General features: G+C 50.3%; 1 protein-coding gene across 5 annotated transcripts in view; it reads right to left on the bottom strand.

The window, feature by feature from the left end:
- Positions 1–14,405, bottom strand: part of RNF121 (ring finger protein 121) — a 23,755-nt gene extending 9,350 nt beyond the window's left edge. Inside the window, exons 1-6 of one of the 5 annotated variants that reach the window (XM_083499837.1) lie at positions 14,312–14,405; positions 7,262–7,299; positions 6,117–6,258; positions 5,118–5,272; positions 4,611–4,718; positions 2,684–2,804 (exon numbers count right to left, since the gene is read on the bottom strand). In XM_083499837.1, coding sequence (XP_083355963.1) covers positions 2,684–2,804; positions 4,611–4,718; positions 5,118–5,272; positions 6,117–6,258; positions 7,262–7,299; positions 14,312–14,368 — 621 coding nt within the window. In that variant the 5' untranslated portion in view covers positions 14,369–14,405. Of the gene's footprint in view, positions 1–2,683; positions 2,805–4,610; positions 4,719–5,117; positions 5,273–6,116; positions 6,259–7,261; positions 7,675–8,044; positions 9,226–9,273; positions 9,378–13,183; positions 13,334–14,311 lie in introns of those variants that run through there. The other 4 variants (XM_083499836.1, XM_083499838.1, XM_083499835.1 and 1 more) reach the window with 4 other exon arrangements.
- Between the last annotated feature and the right edge of the window lie 21 nt (positions 14,406–14,426).

The raw sequence follows: 14,426 nt of genomic DNA, 5'->3' as shown, positions 1-14,426 counted from the left end.
ATTCGTGTATTATATGATTCCCTCTCCACCCACCATAACATTCTGTATTGTGTATCTTTCTTAATGGAGACTTTTGGGACACAAGTGACTAAGAAGTGTAATAAATGAAATGAGAGAGGTTGACATGAGACTTCCTCCAGCCTGGCTTCCTCACTCTAGACCAGGGGTCCTCACACTTTTTAAACAGGGGGCCAGTTCACTGTCCCTCAGACACTGTTGGGGGCCAGACTATAGTTTGAAAAAAATATGAACGAGTTCCTATGCACACTGCACATATAATAAATTATTATTACTACGTATTGTTAAGGAGGTTAAAACTTGGTACTCGGCTTCTAGTTTGATGTAGGCGCTGTGAGTCACTTTTATACTTCATTTCTTCTGGGTTATTTTTGATGTTGTTGTTCCTCATGCATATGACTTTCTCTGCATTGAAGTTTATTTTCAAACTTGGGGAAGTGTGGGTGGAGAGCTCTATTTGAAAGGTTAACCCACCACTATTTACGTGGAGATTCCCTTGTACAATAAACTGTTGTGATTCAGGCTTCTCTTCTTGCTAATTCTATTTGCATATGTTGCCTGTGTTTTTGGTGCTTCCCTAACTTTTAAGGTTGCCAAGGTTGCCGCACAGGCCCGCGAGCGCGATAAGGAGGCAACTGGCCAGAGAGGCATGGTTCCAGTGGGAACGGAGGCGGCCTGAGGGGAAGGGAGGAGGGGAAGGGCTGGCGTGGAAGGGGTTCCTTTGCCACCATCCCATCCTCCGCCGACTTAAAGGGGCAGCGCGCCGTTACCAAGCAGCTGGTGATGGCGGTAGCAACCGCATTACCAAGTCTTTGTTACACACGCACGCTTTTACCTCAGGACTCTTCCCACCCAGCCCCTTCTGAACCTCGGGCTTTGCTGGTGGTGGTGAGGGGGGGGGAGGGGGTCAGGAGCGATCTGCCAGGCGGGCCAGATGTGGCCCGCAGCCCGTAGTTTGAGGACCCCTGCTCCAGATAGGGGCTACAAATCTGATCACCCTTGAATGTGTCGAGCGTGGTTGTCATGCACACATCTCTGAATGCCTCCCTCTGGAAACCGAGGGCATAGTTTGCCCCGTGTGGCTGCACTTTGCGTCCTGAGGCTATTATGAAGAGTGCTGCTCAAAGAAGCTCTCTGGCACCGACTGGTGGCCGAAGTTTATCACAGAGGCAGAGAGAGAAACCCCTCTGTCACTGTGATCACAGTTTGACCTGCCAGCTCATCCTCCTGGTACTGAGATCAGCGGTGGCATTAAAAGCCTCCTTGCCCAGGGAAAGCCCCCCCCCCCGGTGTAAAAAAACTAGTCTAATACCTGGCGCTTGGTTTAGCTGAAAACCCAAGTGAAAGGCGGCTTTGACACTCAGAATTCAGCCGCCACCCAAGCTCAGGGCAGAGCAGCCCTCAGCTGCTCACAGAAGCAGGATGCTGCCCAGGAAGAGCAGCCTCAAGGCAATTGGGGCAGGAACACGGCCAGGCACCATCATCATGCCTCTTAGCTCCCTCTTCCATTCTCGTTCTGTGCCTTGCAAAAATCCCATCTTTCCCACTGAACTGAAACTTGATTGAGCAAAATCTCTGGTTCAGCGGGTGAGACTGGATTTTTGCAGAATGACCAGAAAAGCTCTCGAACCCGGGGGTGGGGTGGGGAATTAATCGGGACACAATATGACCAAAATACGGGCCAAGTGAAAGTGTGGTTGAGCCCTTGGTGACCGACAAGATCGGATTATAAGTAACTCCCCCCACCCCCCCTTTGTTTGTAACTTTTGGACTGAAGCACATCAATAAACTTCTAAAATTACTTGGGACCCTATCAAGGGAGCTCCACAACTATCTCTGCAGCCCGATTTTAAGGATCTGAATGTGGACATTCGGCCAAAGGACTGACTTGTGCTGTTGGATGCTGCCAGATTATCCACTGCTTGAAAGGGGAAACGTATTACAAAACCTACCGTATTTTTCGCTCTATTGGACGCAGTTTTTCCTCTCCAAAAATTGAGGGGAAATGTGTGTGCGTCCTATAGAGCGAATGCAGGCTTCTTCCATAGCTGCGCGCAACCCCTCCGCAAGTAGAGGCTGCGTGGGGCTATGGCTTCTTTAGCCCCACGCAGCCTCCCCCGGCAAGGAGAGGCTGCGCGGGGCTAAAGGGGAAGCCAAAACAGCGAGCGGGATGGATCCCGCTTGCTGCCTTGCCTTCTTCCATAGCTGCGTACAACCTCTCTGGCAGGGAGAGGTTGTGTGCAGCCTGTACGCTGCTCTTTGGGGCTGGGGGGGGGAATATTTTTTCCCTTGATTTCCCCCCCTAAAAACTGGGTGTGCCCTATGGTGCGAAAAATACGGTAAATATTTGTTTGGGGTATGCTAATGTTTGGGACTTGGCCATATCAGAGGAGATGAAAAAAGGATCTGAGGATGCAGAAACTCAAGAGGGCATTTATCACAAATGCCAATGCTGACAATTTACAACGCTCTTTTATCTGCACCAGTGTATAAAACCTAGAATTCATCAACACTGATTATTTGTTGGTTTTTCAAAGTTTTGCCTACCCCCGTGTCAGATGGGACAGCGTTACTTGGCTTTCCTAAATTTATGTTTGTTATTTTGTTTCCCAAGGTTACGTTCACCCTTTTCTTTAAAAAGTGGCTTGCCCTGCATGAATCTTACCCCTATAGTGGAGGCCATGTAGTCAGCACACATTTCGGCAAAGTCTCGCTCCAGTACTCCGTAATAGAGGCCATAGAAGAGGAGAGAAATCCCAAAGTCCATTCCATCTTCTGGCTTGATTCTATCAAAGGGAACAGCCTTTCGTAAGTCCCACACTGACAGACAGCTCAGGGCAACTGCTAGGGCCTTTACTGAACACACCACGCAGAAGCCACGCTGCAGGTTCTCTCACGCCCGCTTAATTTCACCTCTTACAGGGACAGAGGGAGCCTGCCTCAGGAAAACGTCTCCCTTCAGGACAAAATGCTCAGGGGCAGGCACGGTGCTTAGACTTCAAAATGAACAAACTCCCAGCGTATCTGTGGATCAGCCCCTTTGGGAACTGTAGTTCCCCCAGATTTTCTGGGACTACAACCACCCCCCTCCCTGGCGAGCGGGGCCAATGGATGGGGCTGGGGGGAGCCTGGGGGACTTCCTAGCTGCATGCTCAGGCAAAGGAGGCCCTGCAGGTGCCTTAGGGGTTTGGCCTCCTCCTGGGTCCCTGGTTCCTCGCTTTGCCCCGTGCTGCACTCTCTGAATGTCTTCTGCACACCCAGCATTTCTCAGCGCTAATGCAGAATCAGGGATCCGGCACGGAACTGATGCCCTGAACACATCAGCTAGCATTTCTTCCTTTTCACAGAGAAAGAGGCTTGCGTCTCCCAGGAGAGTGGGATTCCTAGAAGTCAGGAAGTAAACATGGAGCGTGCCTTCCAGTATTTAAACGGGGAGGAGCTGCACGTCGCCCCCTCCTGGCTGCTTCTGCTGCTTCCTATGCTCCTCTCCATTCCTCTTTGCCACTCGGCCCCCAATGCTGGATGATTTGGGTCTCTTTCTGGCACAGATCATGCTCAGATCCGCTGACCCCGTTCATGAGACAGACCGTGAGGGGCACTGAGGGACCGCAGGGCGGCCGTAGTTCTGCCCATGGTTTGTCTCTCTTCTGGGTCACACTCAGCATCCAGACTCCCCAATTCAAGAGTGAAGCAGAAGGAGAGGGCCGAAGGGAGAGTGTGGGATCACCCCCTTGAGGCCGAACATCTTTTGCTGCAACTGCACCACACCTGCTTAATTTAGGGCTGGCTTGGCTGTTTTGTTGGACAATAAAAGGTGCTCTGAGGCAGCATGAGATACAAAAGTTGCACCCTGTGAATAATATCGCTAAAGCGCAGCCTTCCAAATCACATTTCTCTCCCCGGGATCCTTGGTCCCTATTCCTGGGGCATGACTCTCAGACGCTGGGAAAATGTCTCCTTTTCTGATTTCTAAGCATTTCACAGGGGTAGAGCAGAGCCAGCAGGATGCAGTGGTTACGAGTGCTGAACATCTCATAGCCCCGCACCCCTCGTATCTTGCTCTGCGCTGCCAGATTTGTGCCCATTCGACTGCCCGTCCCACTTCCCCAAACTATTCTTCTGATACGCCATGTACTAAGGCAAGGGGACGCGGGGGGCGCTGTGGGTTAAACCACAGAGCCTAGGACTTGCCGATCAGAAGGTTGGCGGTTCGAATCCCCGCGACGGGGTGAGCTCCCATTGCTCGGTCCCTGCTCCTGCCCACCTAGCAGTTTGAAAGCACGTCAAAGTGCAAGTAGATAAATAGGTACCGCTCCGGCGGGAAGGTAAACGGCGTTTCTGTGTGCTGCTCTGGTTTGCCAGAAGCGGCTTAGTCATGCTGGCCACATGACCCGGAAGCTGTATGCCGGCTCCCTCGGCCAGTAAAGCGAGATGAGCGCTGCAACCCCAGAGTCGGTCACGACTGGACCTAATAGTCAGGGGTCCTTTTTACTAAGGCAAGGGCACATCTATGAAGAGGGCAGTTCTGGCAGCTAGTGGGAGACTTGAAAGCTGTATCTCTTGCAATGCCAACAACAGAGGGGTTCTCTCACCTGAATAATAGGTTAAGCCCAAAGAGCGTGAACATCACAGCCATGTAGCCCACGATTCCTGTGGCGTAGCTGATCTTGTATATTAGCAGAAACCACTTGTACACCAACCTACGTGCAAAAGAGAGAAGCGGGAACACAGATTCAGGGCAGAGAAAAGAAAGTCCTTCATGGAGCGCAGAGTTAAACTGTGGAACTCCTTCCGGCAGGAGGAGGGGATGGCCCCCAATTTGGATGGCTTTGAGAGATGATAGGACAAATTCACAGAGGAGGAGAGGGCTATTGATGGCTCCTGGCCAGGATGGCTCTGCCCTGCCTCCACAGCTGGGAGCAGCAATGCTTCTGAATGGCTGGAAACCGCAGGAGGAGAGAGAGTTGCCCTAGTGCTCAAATCTTGTTTGCAGGTTTCCCTTTTGGGCGTCTGGTTAAGCACTGAGAGAACAGGATCCTGGGCCTCGTGTGCCATTGGCTGCAGCGTTCTCATGTAAGAGCCAAGAGGTTTCTGCTCACCTGGGAGTCGTCTGGACGAGAGGTTTGCGTGTTGCTCTGAACGTGACGAAAGCTGTGACGACGGAAAAGAAGACCCAGATCACCAGGAACCGCCACCAGTGCAGCTTCACTGTGAAGTAGAGGGGGACAACCCACATCTGGAAGAGGGTCACCATCTGCAGCAAGGGAAGAGAAGGAAAGAGTTCTGGGCAACGCAATTTAAGGAGGATGTCGACAACCTGGAGGATCCAGGGTCTGGAATCCAAGCCTTAGGAGGAACGATTGAGGGAGTTGGGGACGTTTAACCTAGAAAAGAGGAGACTGAGAGGAGATATGTTAAAGGTAAAGGTAAAGGTAAAGGTACCCCTGACCATTAGGTCCAGTTGTGGACGACTATGGGGTTGCGGCACTCATCTCGCTTTATTGGCCGAGGGAGCCGGCGTACAGCTTCCGGGTCGTGTGGCCAGCATGACTAAGCCGCTTCTGGTGAACCAGAGCAGCACACGGAAACGCCGTTTACCTTCCTGCCAGAGTGGTAACTATTTATCTACTTGCACTTGATGTGCTTTCGAACTGCTAGCTGGGAAGGAGCTGGGACCGAACGACAGGAGCTCACCCCATCGCGGGGATTCGAACCACCGACCTTCTGATCGACAAGGCGTAGGCTCTGTGGTTTAGACCACAGCGCCACCCGCGTCCCCGGAGATATGGTAGCCATCTTCAAATATCTCCAGGATGGAAGATGGAGTGAACTATACCACTGCCAAACATAGAATGTAAGCTGGGTTCAGCCACATTTTCTAGTGTACTATTTGCATTGGGGTTTTTTGCCGCTTGCCCAGTGGGATACCATGTGGGTGGGGCTTCTGCCCATAGAGAGATGAGTCACAGCCGCAAAGCCCAGCTCCCTCTACAGACTGCAGCCTCGTCCCCCTTCAGGTGGGGCTTCCATAGGTGGCACCCCTGTGAGGATGGTGGAGGGGTCTCGAGAACATATACCCTGGGGAGGGAGCAGCTTACGTTATAGGAGCGGGGGTGCCTCTGCTTCCACTGCACCAGGAGGAGCTGAGCCACCACCAGGGTGGCGATCAGGATGAGGACCATTTCGGCATGCATGGCCTCGTGGCCGCGGTGCTTGGCATGCATCCGAGCGTGCTCGACCCTGGAACGAGAGAAGAGCAAGTCAGTCTCTCGCACACTCATCTCACGTAAGCACAGAGGGTGCTTGGCTGCATCACACCTGCATGGCAAACTGGACTCTGCAAGAAGACAGGGAAGCAGGTATGTGTGTGTGGGTCGTGGGCTGCAGGAAGCATGGAGTTTGGTACAGTACGATTGCACACATTTAACTTCTTGCGGTTTCAACCGTACGCAGTTGGAGGGAGGCTTACTGAAACTGCACAAGTTAAATCCAAGCAAGGCAGAGAGCTGAACAATTTTTTCTTTTTTTGCACTTGGTCAGAGTTCTTAAAATGGAGGAAGGTTCCTGAATTGGCCCCTGTAGGAAGCGAAATGCCAGACCAATATGATCTTTGGCACCTTGAACACAAACAAGGATGGAAAGGAGCTACGAAGTGAATAAAAATTACACAGAGTAAGTAGCAGATGCATAACAATGTACTGGAAAAAAGCAATGGAAACAGGCCGGCTGGCACTATTTGTCCAGGTTGCAAAGCTGGGCGGCGTTTGGTACAGGAGGTGAGGTGGCACAGCCCAACGGTGGGCTCAAGTGCCAGGGGCATCTGTAGCTGAGCTGAACTATGGCAGTCTTCCTTAGTCAAAACAAGGGAGGGGAGTAGGACCCTTTTAAAGGAGCCACCATCCAAATGTATCAACTGTTTGAGGTCCAGACCTGCTGCTCTGCCAGATACCCTCTTAACACGGGATCTGTCAAGTTTTAAATGACCACAAAATAAAGCGGCAGTTCAGCTCTCCTGCAAAGACTGTTGTTATAAAACGGAGAAGAGGGAGGAGACAGGAAATTCTTTTGAGGGGCACATGCAAACTGCGTAATTTTACGTTTCCACTAGTGCTTTGTGCACCAGCCATGAAGAAAACTGCACCAGGCAGGCAACTTGGTCTTTAAGGACCCAACAGAAGAGAAAACAGGTGTCATCTGACAAGTCCATGAACCTTGCAGGCAGGCAGGCAGGCTCTTCACTCACCTCCATCTCTCCTCGGGAGCCAAATGCGATAAATCAACCTGTGGGAGACAAGAACAAGCAGCTACAGCATAAGCCCGGAAGAGAGAGCGAGAGAGTAGGTGGCAATCTCTAGCTTCAGCAAGAACCAAGCACAAAAACTGCTCCTGGGTTCCTCCATGTGCCACGGGGCAGGGTTCAAGGGACGGCCCAAGGTGTGTCTGTGCGTGCCTGCATTTAACAGACCTTTGGCTACAAACCAGGGGGAGGGAGGGGCATACATACATCAAAAGGCATGTCCAGAGGAGGGGAGCTAAACCTACTCCTTCCCCAACACTCTCCTGCTTCCAGCTCTTTGGTGGAAAGCAGGCAAGCCCTCCCACCAAACACACTTTAGAGTCGGCAAGGAGGCATAACTGATTTGGCCCTGGATCTCTCTGGAATAAAAGGGACGCGGGTGGCACTGTGGGTAAAACCTCAGCGCCTAGGACTTGCCGATCGCAAGGTCGGCGGTTCGAATCCCCACGGCGGGGTGCGCTCCCGTCGTTCAGTCCCAGCGCCTGCCAACCTAGCAGTTCGAAAGCACCCCTGGGTGCAAGTAGATAAATAGGGACCGCTTACCAGTGGGAAGGTAAACAGCGTTCCGTGTGCTGCGCTGGCTCGCCAGATGCAGCTTGTCACGCTGGCCACGTGACCCGGAAGTGTCTGTGGACTGTGCTGGCTCCCGGCCTATAGAGTGAGATCAGCGCACAACCCTAGAGTCTGGCAAGACTGGCCCATACGGGCAGGGGTACCTTTACCTTTTACTCTCTGGAATGCAAAGCAAAGTTTGATAGAGGCTTGAGGTGCTCCACGAGCACCAAGTGGTTTTCTTTCAAAATACTTTTCTTAAATTAAAAGTGTGAACTTAGACCCTGTAATAAAAACATGACACTCTCTCATTTCACATGCCAGTTACTACTGCACCCTGCACCGAGCCATCCCATGAGCAGCCTTGCCCAACCTGGCACCCTCCAGAGGGGTTGGGCTACAGCTTCCATCAGCTCACACCGGAACAGCCACAAGGGGGGCTAATGGGGGTTGGACTCCAACATGTCTGCAAGGTATGACATTGGTTATCCCTGCCATACATAAAATGAACCACATCTAACTGAAATGGAGATTTCATTTCAAAATCAAGCCATTAAAGGTAAAGGGTAAAGGGACCCCTGACCATTAGGTCCAGTTGCGGACGCCTCTGGGGTTACGGCGCTCATCTCGCTTTACTGACCAAGGGAGCTGGCATACAGCTTCTGGGTCATGTGGCCAGCATGACTAAGCTGATTCTGGCGAAACCAAAGCAGCACACAGAAACACCGTTTACCTTCCCGTCGGAGTGGTACCTATTTATCTACTTGCATTTTGATGTGCTTTCGAACTGCTAGGTTGGCAGGAGCAGGGACCAAGCAATGGGAGCTCACCCCGTTGCGGGGATTCAAACCGCCGACCTTCTGATCGGCAAGCTCTAGGCTCAGTGGTTTAGACCACAGCGCCACCTGTATCCCCAGAACCCTTAAGCAATAACAGCAACAATAAGAATAATAATTTATTATTATTTGTAGCCCCACCCATCTGACTGAGTTGCCCCGCCAAGTGTTAAGAAGCACTTCATGCAGTGATGCCAAGATCCCAGAAGGGATTTAGTGCTGCACCAATAATATTCAATTATTCCCTCCATTCAGGGCAGATTCACATGTACTCTTTCGCCAGCATGGAATCCCAGGGAACTCGAGACCTCATTGTCACACACTGGTAAATGACACAGGAATACACACGTGTAACCTGATTCATCCGCTGTGTTTTCTGAGGGATCCAGGCACCGAGATAACACAACTCCTATCTGAAAGTCTCCCTCAAGCTACCCAGAGGTAGATGTTGCTGGAGCACAAAGTACTTGTGGCATCTTGAAGAATCTACTTGCTGTCACCATGGCTTCTCTGCTTTAGTGCAAGACAGGCATAGCTATAGAGAAACTTGCCATCAACCACACCACTCACCTTTAGGACAGCCATCTCAACTCTTCAAAGCAGACAAGCATGGCTGAACTTCAACTCCCTTCCGCAAACTCGGCCTCTGTGAAATGCCAATCGGCCTTCCAACCCCCCCACTGCACTGAGAAACATACAGAACCTTTGCAGCCCAACAGATTCCACCTGTATTGTTAGGTCACCTTCTAGGAGAGGCTAGGGAAGATTCTTAGAGAAGTGCCAAACACACACACCCGCTTCCCTGGGGGTCGTGTGGAATTTTGTTGGCACCATCTATGTCCCACTGCACTTTTTACCAAAATGGCAGGTCCCTACCCCCAAAGAGATTACAATCTAATTTTGACTCTGGGGTGGTGTGAGAGTTTGACGGGGCTCCTGTGTGTAGCTCATCACCTCACAGGTTTCTGTGCAAGGCTGAAGGGAGGCAGCTGTCTCTTTTGCACAAAGGAGCTGCCTGTCTGGAGCTCAATAATTTAAAATGAGGTTGAATGATGGCCAGAAGATTATCTGGAAAGATTATACAGTGGTGCCTCGCAAGACGAAAAGAATCCGTTCCGCGAGTCTCTTCGTCTTGCGTTTTTTTCGTCTTGCGAAGCAAGCCCATTAGTGGCTTAGCGGATTAGCGCTATTAGCGGCTTAGCGGATCAGCTGATAAGCGGTTTAGCGGCTTAGCGGATCAGCTGTTAAGCGGCTTAGGATCAGCTGATAAGCGGCTTAGCGGCTTGGGAAAAAGGGGGGGGGAGGAAAAAAACCCCGCAGGAACTCGCAAGACATTTTCGTCTTGCGAAGCAAGCCCATAGGAAGTTCGTTTTGCGAAGCACCTCCAAAACGGAAAACCCTTTCGTCTAGCGGGTTTTCCGTCTTGCGAGGCATTCGTCTTGCGGGGCACCACTGTACTCTTTAAAAAAACACAACTTCAAGGATTTCCCAAAGGTTGGAGAGGGGGGAGAGTAAACATCTTTAACAGTGAAATCTTATATATGCTGTCTCAGATTGAGTTCAGAGGACCTTACTCCTGTGTAAGCATGCAATAAGGTTTAGACTAAGTGATAATCTGAAAAGATCAAGAACCTGAAGCAAAATGCGTCTACCCAGCTACTATGCACAGTCATATATTAGCTCCTAAAAGACCAGCAGATTTTACAGATGAGAAACCTCCTTGTTTCTGATTTTTCTCTGCACTCTTGAAAAATTGAGCCATCTCCCTTTAAAACCACGAGAATCAAAAACGCTCAGAATTTTACAACAAAGGCCTTTTGGTCATGAGAAACGTGTACGGTCTTTAGGAGACCTCCTTTAGTCCACCTTGGCTCAGCGAAATATTTTAAGGCAAGAGGTAGAATTTCAATCCACCGGTGGACCAGGGCCAACTTCCGGATTCTTGCAACAAGTGCTGGACTCCGAGGACTCCTCCAGCTAGCAAGCGTGTGCATATTTAGGATCACCAGACACACACTGAGTCATGCTCCTTAAAGGTCAAGGGACCACTAAGGCCCCCTCTCGCACCGTAAATTTAAGATGCAGCTGGTGGATCGCAGGGATGTGAATAACAAAAAACAGACTGGGCATCAGCCCCACCCTGGCTGTACGTGGCAACAGGTAGCCTGTGCCGGGGCTTACCTTACAGAGGGCAAAAGGACAAGCAAGGAGGAAAGAGCAGGCAAGAGCAATCATGACTTAAGCAGCTGCTTGCAACACGAGGCGGCAGGCAGATCAGATCTTGCTGTTTACTGCCACATGGAGGAAAGTGGGCCAACTCCCTCACCAACTCAGCCAAAGAAGAAGGCTGATCCTGCAGCAGGAGTCTCTTTGCCCAGCTAACAAGCAGGGCAGGAAAACAACCTTTTTCCACGCAAGAGGGAAAGAAGCCCAGCAATACACCTGCTCACCAGATCTCTTAATGTCAAATGAGAAGCTCTGAGGTGTCTGCAGTTATCTTTGAAGGTGCTGGAAGTGATTGCCAGCAACCTCCTCAAGTAAACACGGTTTCTTGCTCAGAGGGACACATTGACATGGGCTTCCCCCGCACTGCTGTGGGTGCCCCATAGTGCCAACATTGGAGGCAGCCGCACACAGGTCCTGCCCACATGCCCAGGGCTCGCCTGTGCACTGCCATGGATCCCCGTGCACCAATGTTCCTTGTGTAGTACAAGTACAGCAGAATTATTATCTATCAGCAACTCCATCTGCAGGCAGAAATGAGGAGAAAAGCACTGCATGACTCTGCTTCCTTCCCTGTCTAACCCCAGCTCCTCTTATTGCAGTTTGCTGACTTCTGTCTTCCTATTAGCCCCCAAATTACTGGAATATCCAAGTATTAACAGGAGAAGGATTGCATATTCACTTATTCTGAAATATACAATTTCTTAATTTTGCAGTTTGCAGAAGTTATGTAACTAACTTCTTGTTTCTAAAAAAGGAGAATCCATGGAAGCTTTTCCTCAAATACCACATCCTAGACTGCTCAAGAAACCAGGAGTTTCCTTTGTCTAATTTCACACTTATCTTAGACAAGTCAGGAACTAAAAGTTTTTAAATGAACATATGCAATCTCTGCCTCACTCTCAATCTTATGTCTCTTGGAAAACAATCCTAGGTACGCAGAACTGAACTGAGCAATAAGGCTATCAACAGCATCCAGCCAGGACAGCAACCAGGTTTTACTGTCAAAATAAAAAATTCCTTCCAGTAGCACCTTAAAGACCAACTAAGTTAGTTCTTGGTATGAGCTTTCGTGTGCATGCACACTTCTTCAGATACACGCGTGTATCTGAAGAAGTGTGCATGCACACGAAAGCTCATACCAAGAACTAACTTAGTTGGTCTTTAAGGTGCTACTGGAAGGAATTTTTTATTTTGACTATGGCAGACCAACACGGCTACCTATCTACTACAGGTTTTACTGGTATGTCTGACTTTTAAAAACGGTTTTCATTTAAAATAAAGTGCACTTCATAAATATTCAAATAAATAAAGTGGACGTTTAAAAAAACATATCAGTAGGCATTTTAACAGCAGCTTGATTTTACAGTTTTAACTTGTTTTTATTTTGTATTGCATCTCTGTAAGCTGCGTAGACTACTGCAGTTACATGGTATACAAATTATATTTAAAAAACCTTCCGATAGGAGAGGCAGCCAGTGATGGCTGGTGCCCGCTGGGCCTGGTGAGGTGGAAGGCAGGGAGGCAAGCAGTAGGCAAAGCCTATGCCAACGGCTTCTAGTTTTGTCTCCATCCTGCTGAGTTCATCAAGGGCGACACTGAGGCAGAGGAGGAGGAAGCTGGTAGGCAGGGCCACCTGTTGGACTGTTGTAAGAAGGCATGTGAAGGTTGGCGGAGGGCAGACTGAGGTTGGTGGGGCAATGCCTCATTTGCCCTACTGGGCTGGCTCCACTAGAGGTGTGGTGTCTTTCTGAATACCAGCCACCAGGGCATCCAAGCAGAGGAAAGTGCTGCTGCCTTCATGTCCTGCCTCTGGGCTTCCCATTGTGGGGAGAGAGATTTTGTCTTTTTTTCTATTGTGATTTTATGTTGTGAACTGCCCTGAGACCTACGGGTAGAGGGCAGTATACAAATTCAATTAATAATAATAATGCAATTGATGATGACCTAGATGGACGCAACAAGGCCCTTTTAAGGTTCTTTCTTTGTTACTCCTTCCCTGCCTCTGTGACATTTTTAACACTGCATGTTCCTTGGGGCAGGGACCTGTTTCTCTGCTTATGCTGTATGTTGAAGCCCCACTCATTGGCAATCACACTATATGTGCCACAGCAACTGTAGCAGCAGCAAAAAGGTGTGATTACCCTGGGTATTGGGAAAGGAATGTGACACTGGATTTAAAACAACAGAATTATAGAGTTGGAAGGGACTCAGAGGATCCTAGTAGCTCAACCCCCAAGGAATGAAGGGATCACACCTGGAGCTCTGTGTCCTGTTCTGGGCACCCTGGTTTAAGAAGGATATTGACAAGCTGTGTGCAGAGGAGAGTGACCAAGAGGAACAAGGGTCTGGAAACCAAGCCTGATGAGGAACGGTTGAAAAAGCTGGGCATGTTTACCCTGTAAAAGATAAGACTGAGAGGAGATAGAAAAGCCGTCTTCAAATATCTCAAGGGCTGTCACATGGATATAATAGTTTATTTGTAGCCCACCCATCTGACTGGGTTGCCCCAGCCACTCTTGGGGGGCTTCCGGCACATATAAAAACACAGTATGTGCTGGAGGAGGGAACAAGCTTGTTTTCTACTGTTTCAGAGGCTAGGACCGAAAGCAATGGCTTCAAGTTGCAAGAAAGGAGATTCTGACTAAATTTCTGATGGTAAGAGCCGTTCAGCAGTGGAATGGACTCCCTCAGAAGGTGGCGGAAGCAGAGGTTGGATGCTGCCATGGATGCTTTGGCTGAGATTCCTGCCTTGCAGTGGGTTGGACTAGATGACCTGCAGGGGTCCCGTTCCGACTCTATGATTCTTTGGTTTGAGAGGAGGGACGGGGAGAGAGAGAGAGAGAGGGCAAAGACTCGGGGTCCAGACTTGGGCGGCAGCCACGGCGCTCCCTGGGCGACCTGGGGCCGGCCGCAGCCCAGCCTACCTGGCAGGATCGTTGTGAGGGCAAATTGAGATTGGCCTGGGGGAGGAATGGAGCTGGGGGAGTGGGGGCGAGGGGGATACGTGGATCCCTCTGAGGAAGGGGAGAAGATTTTATCTGTCAGGGGAAGGAAATGCAATGGAGAAACCAAAAGGGATAAGTTGCTACCACTAAAAAAATAAAAATAAAATAAGGGTTTAACCTAAGAAGCGGGTGGAGGTTAAACTGAACATTGAGTGGCAAAGGCTGAGGTCCCCTGAGATTATATTTAATTAAGAAAAATGACAATGAGGCTGTTAATGATGCGCCAATAGTAATAATAGTATTAATAGTAATAATACTACTGGCGGTTAGGATGCTGCCCCTCCCCCTCCGGAGCCCCCCAACCTTCGTCCCCCACACCCCTCCCCCCACATAGGCCCCTCCCCCCGCCGCCGTGGGGCAGCAAGCCCCGCCCTCACCTCCTCCACGTCGCGGTCCAGGGGGCCCCCAACCTCCACTTCCACCACCGCCGCCATCTTGCCCCCTCTCCCTCCCTCCAACGCCGAGGCCAGGTGGCCCGCTCGCTTCCGCCGG

The sequence above is a fragment of the Podarcis liolepis genome (assembly GCF_965112155.1).
Source record: "Podarcis liolepis genome assembly, chromosome: 4".
In the NCBI taxonomy this organism is placed as follows: domain Eukaryota; kingdom Metazoa; phylum Chordata; class Lepidosauria; order Squamata; family Lacertidae; genus Podarcis; species Podarcis liolepis.
Note: the sequence above shows the minus strand (reverse complement) of the source record. Positions and strands in the feature narration are given on the sequence as shown.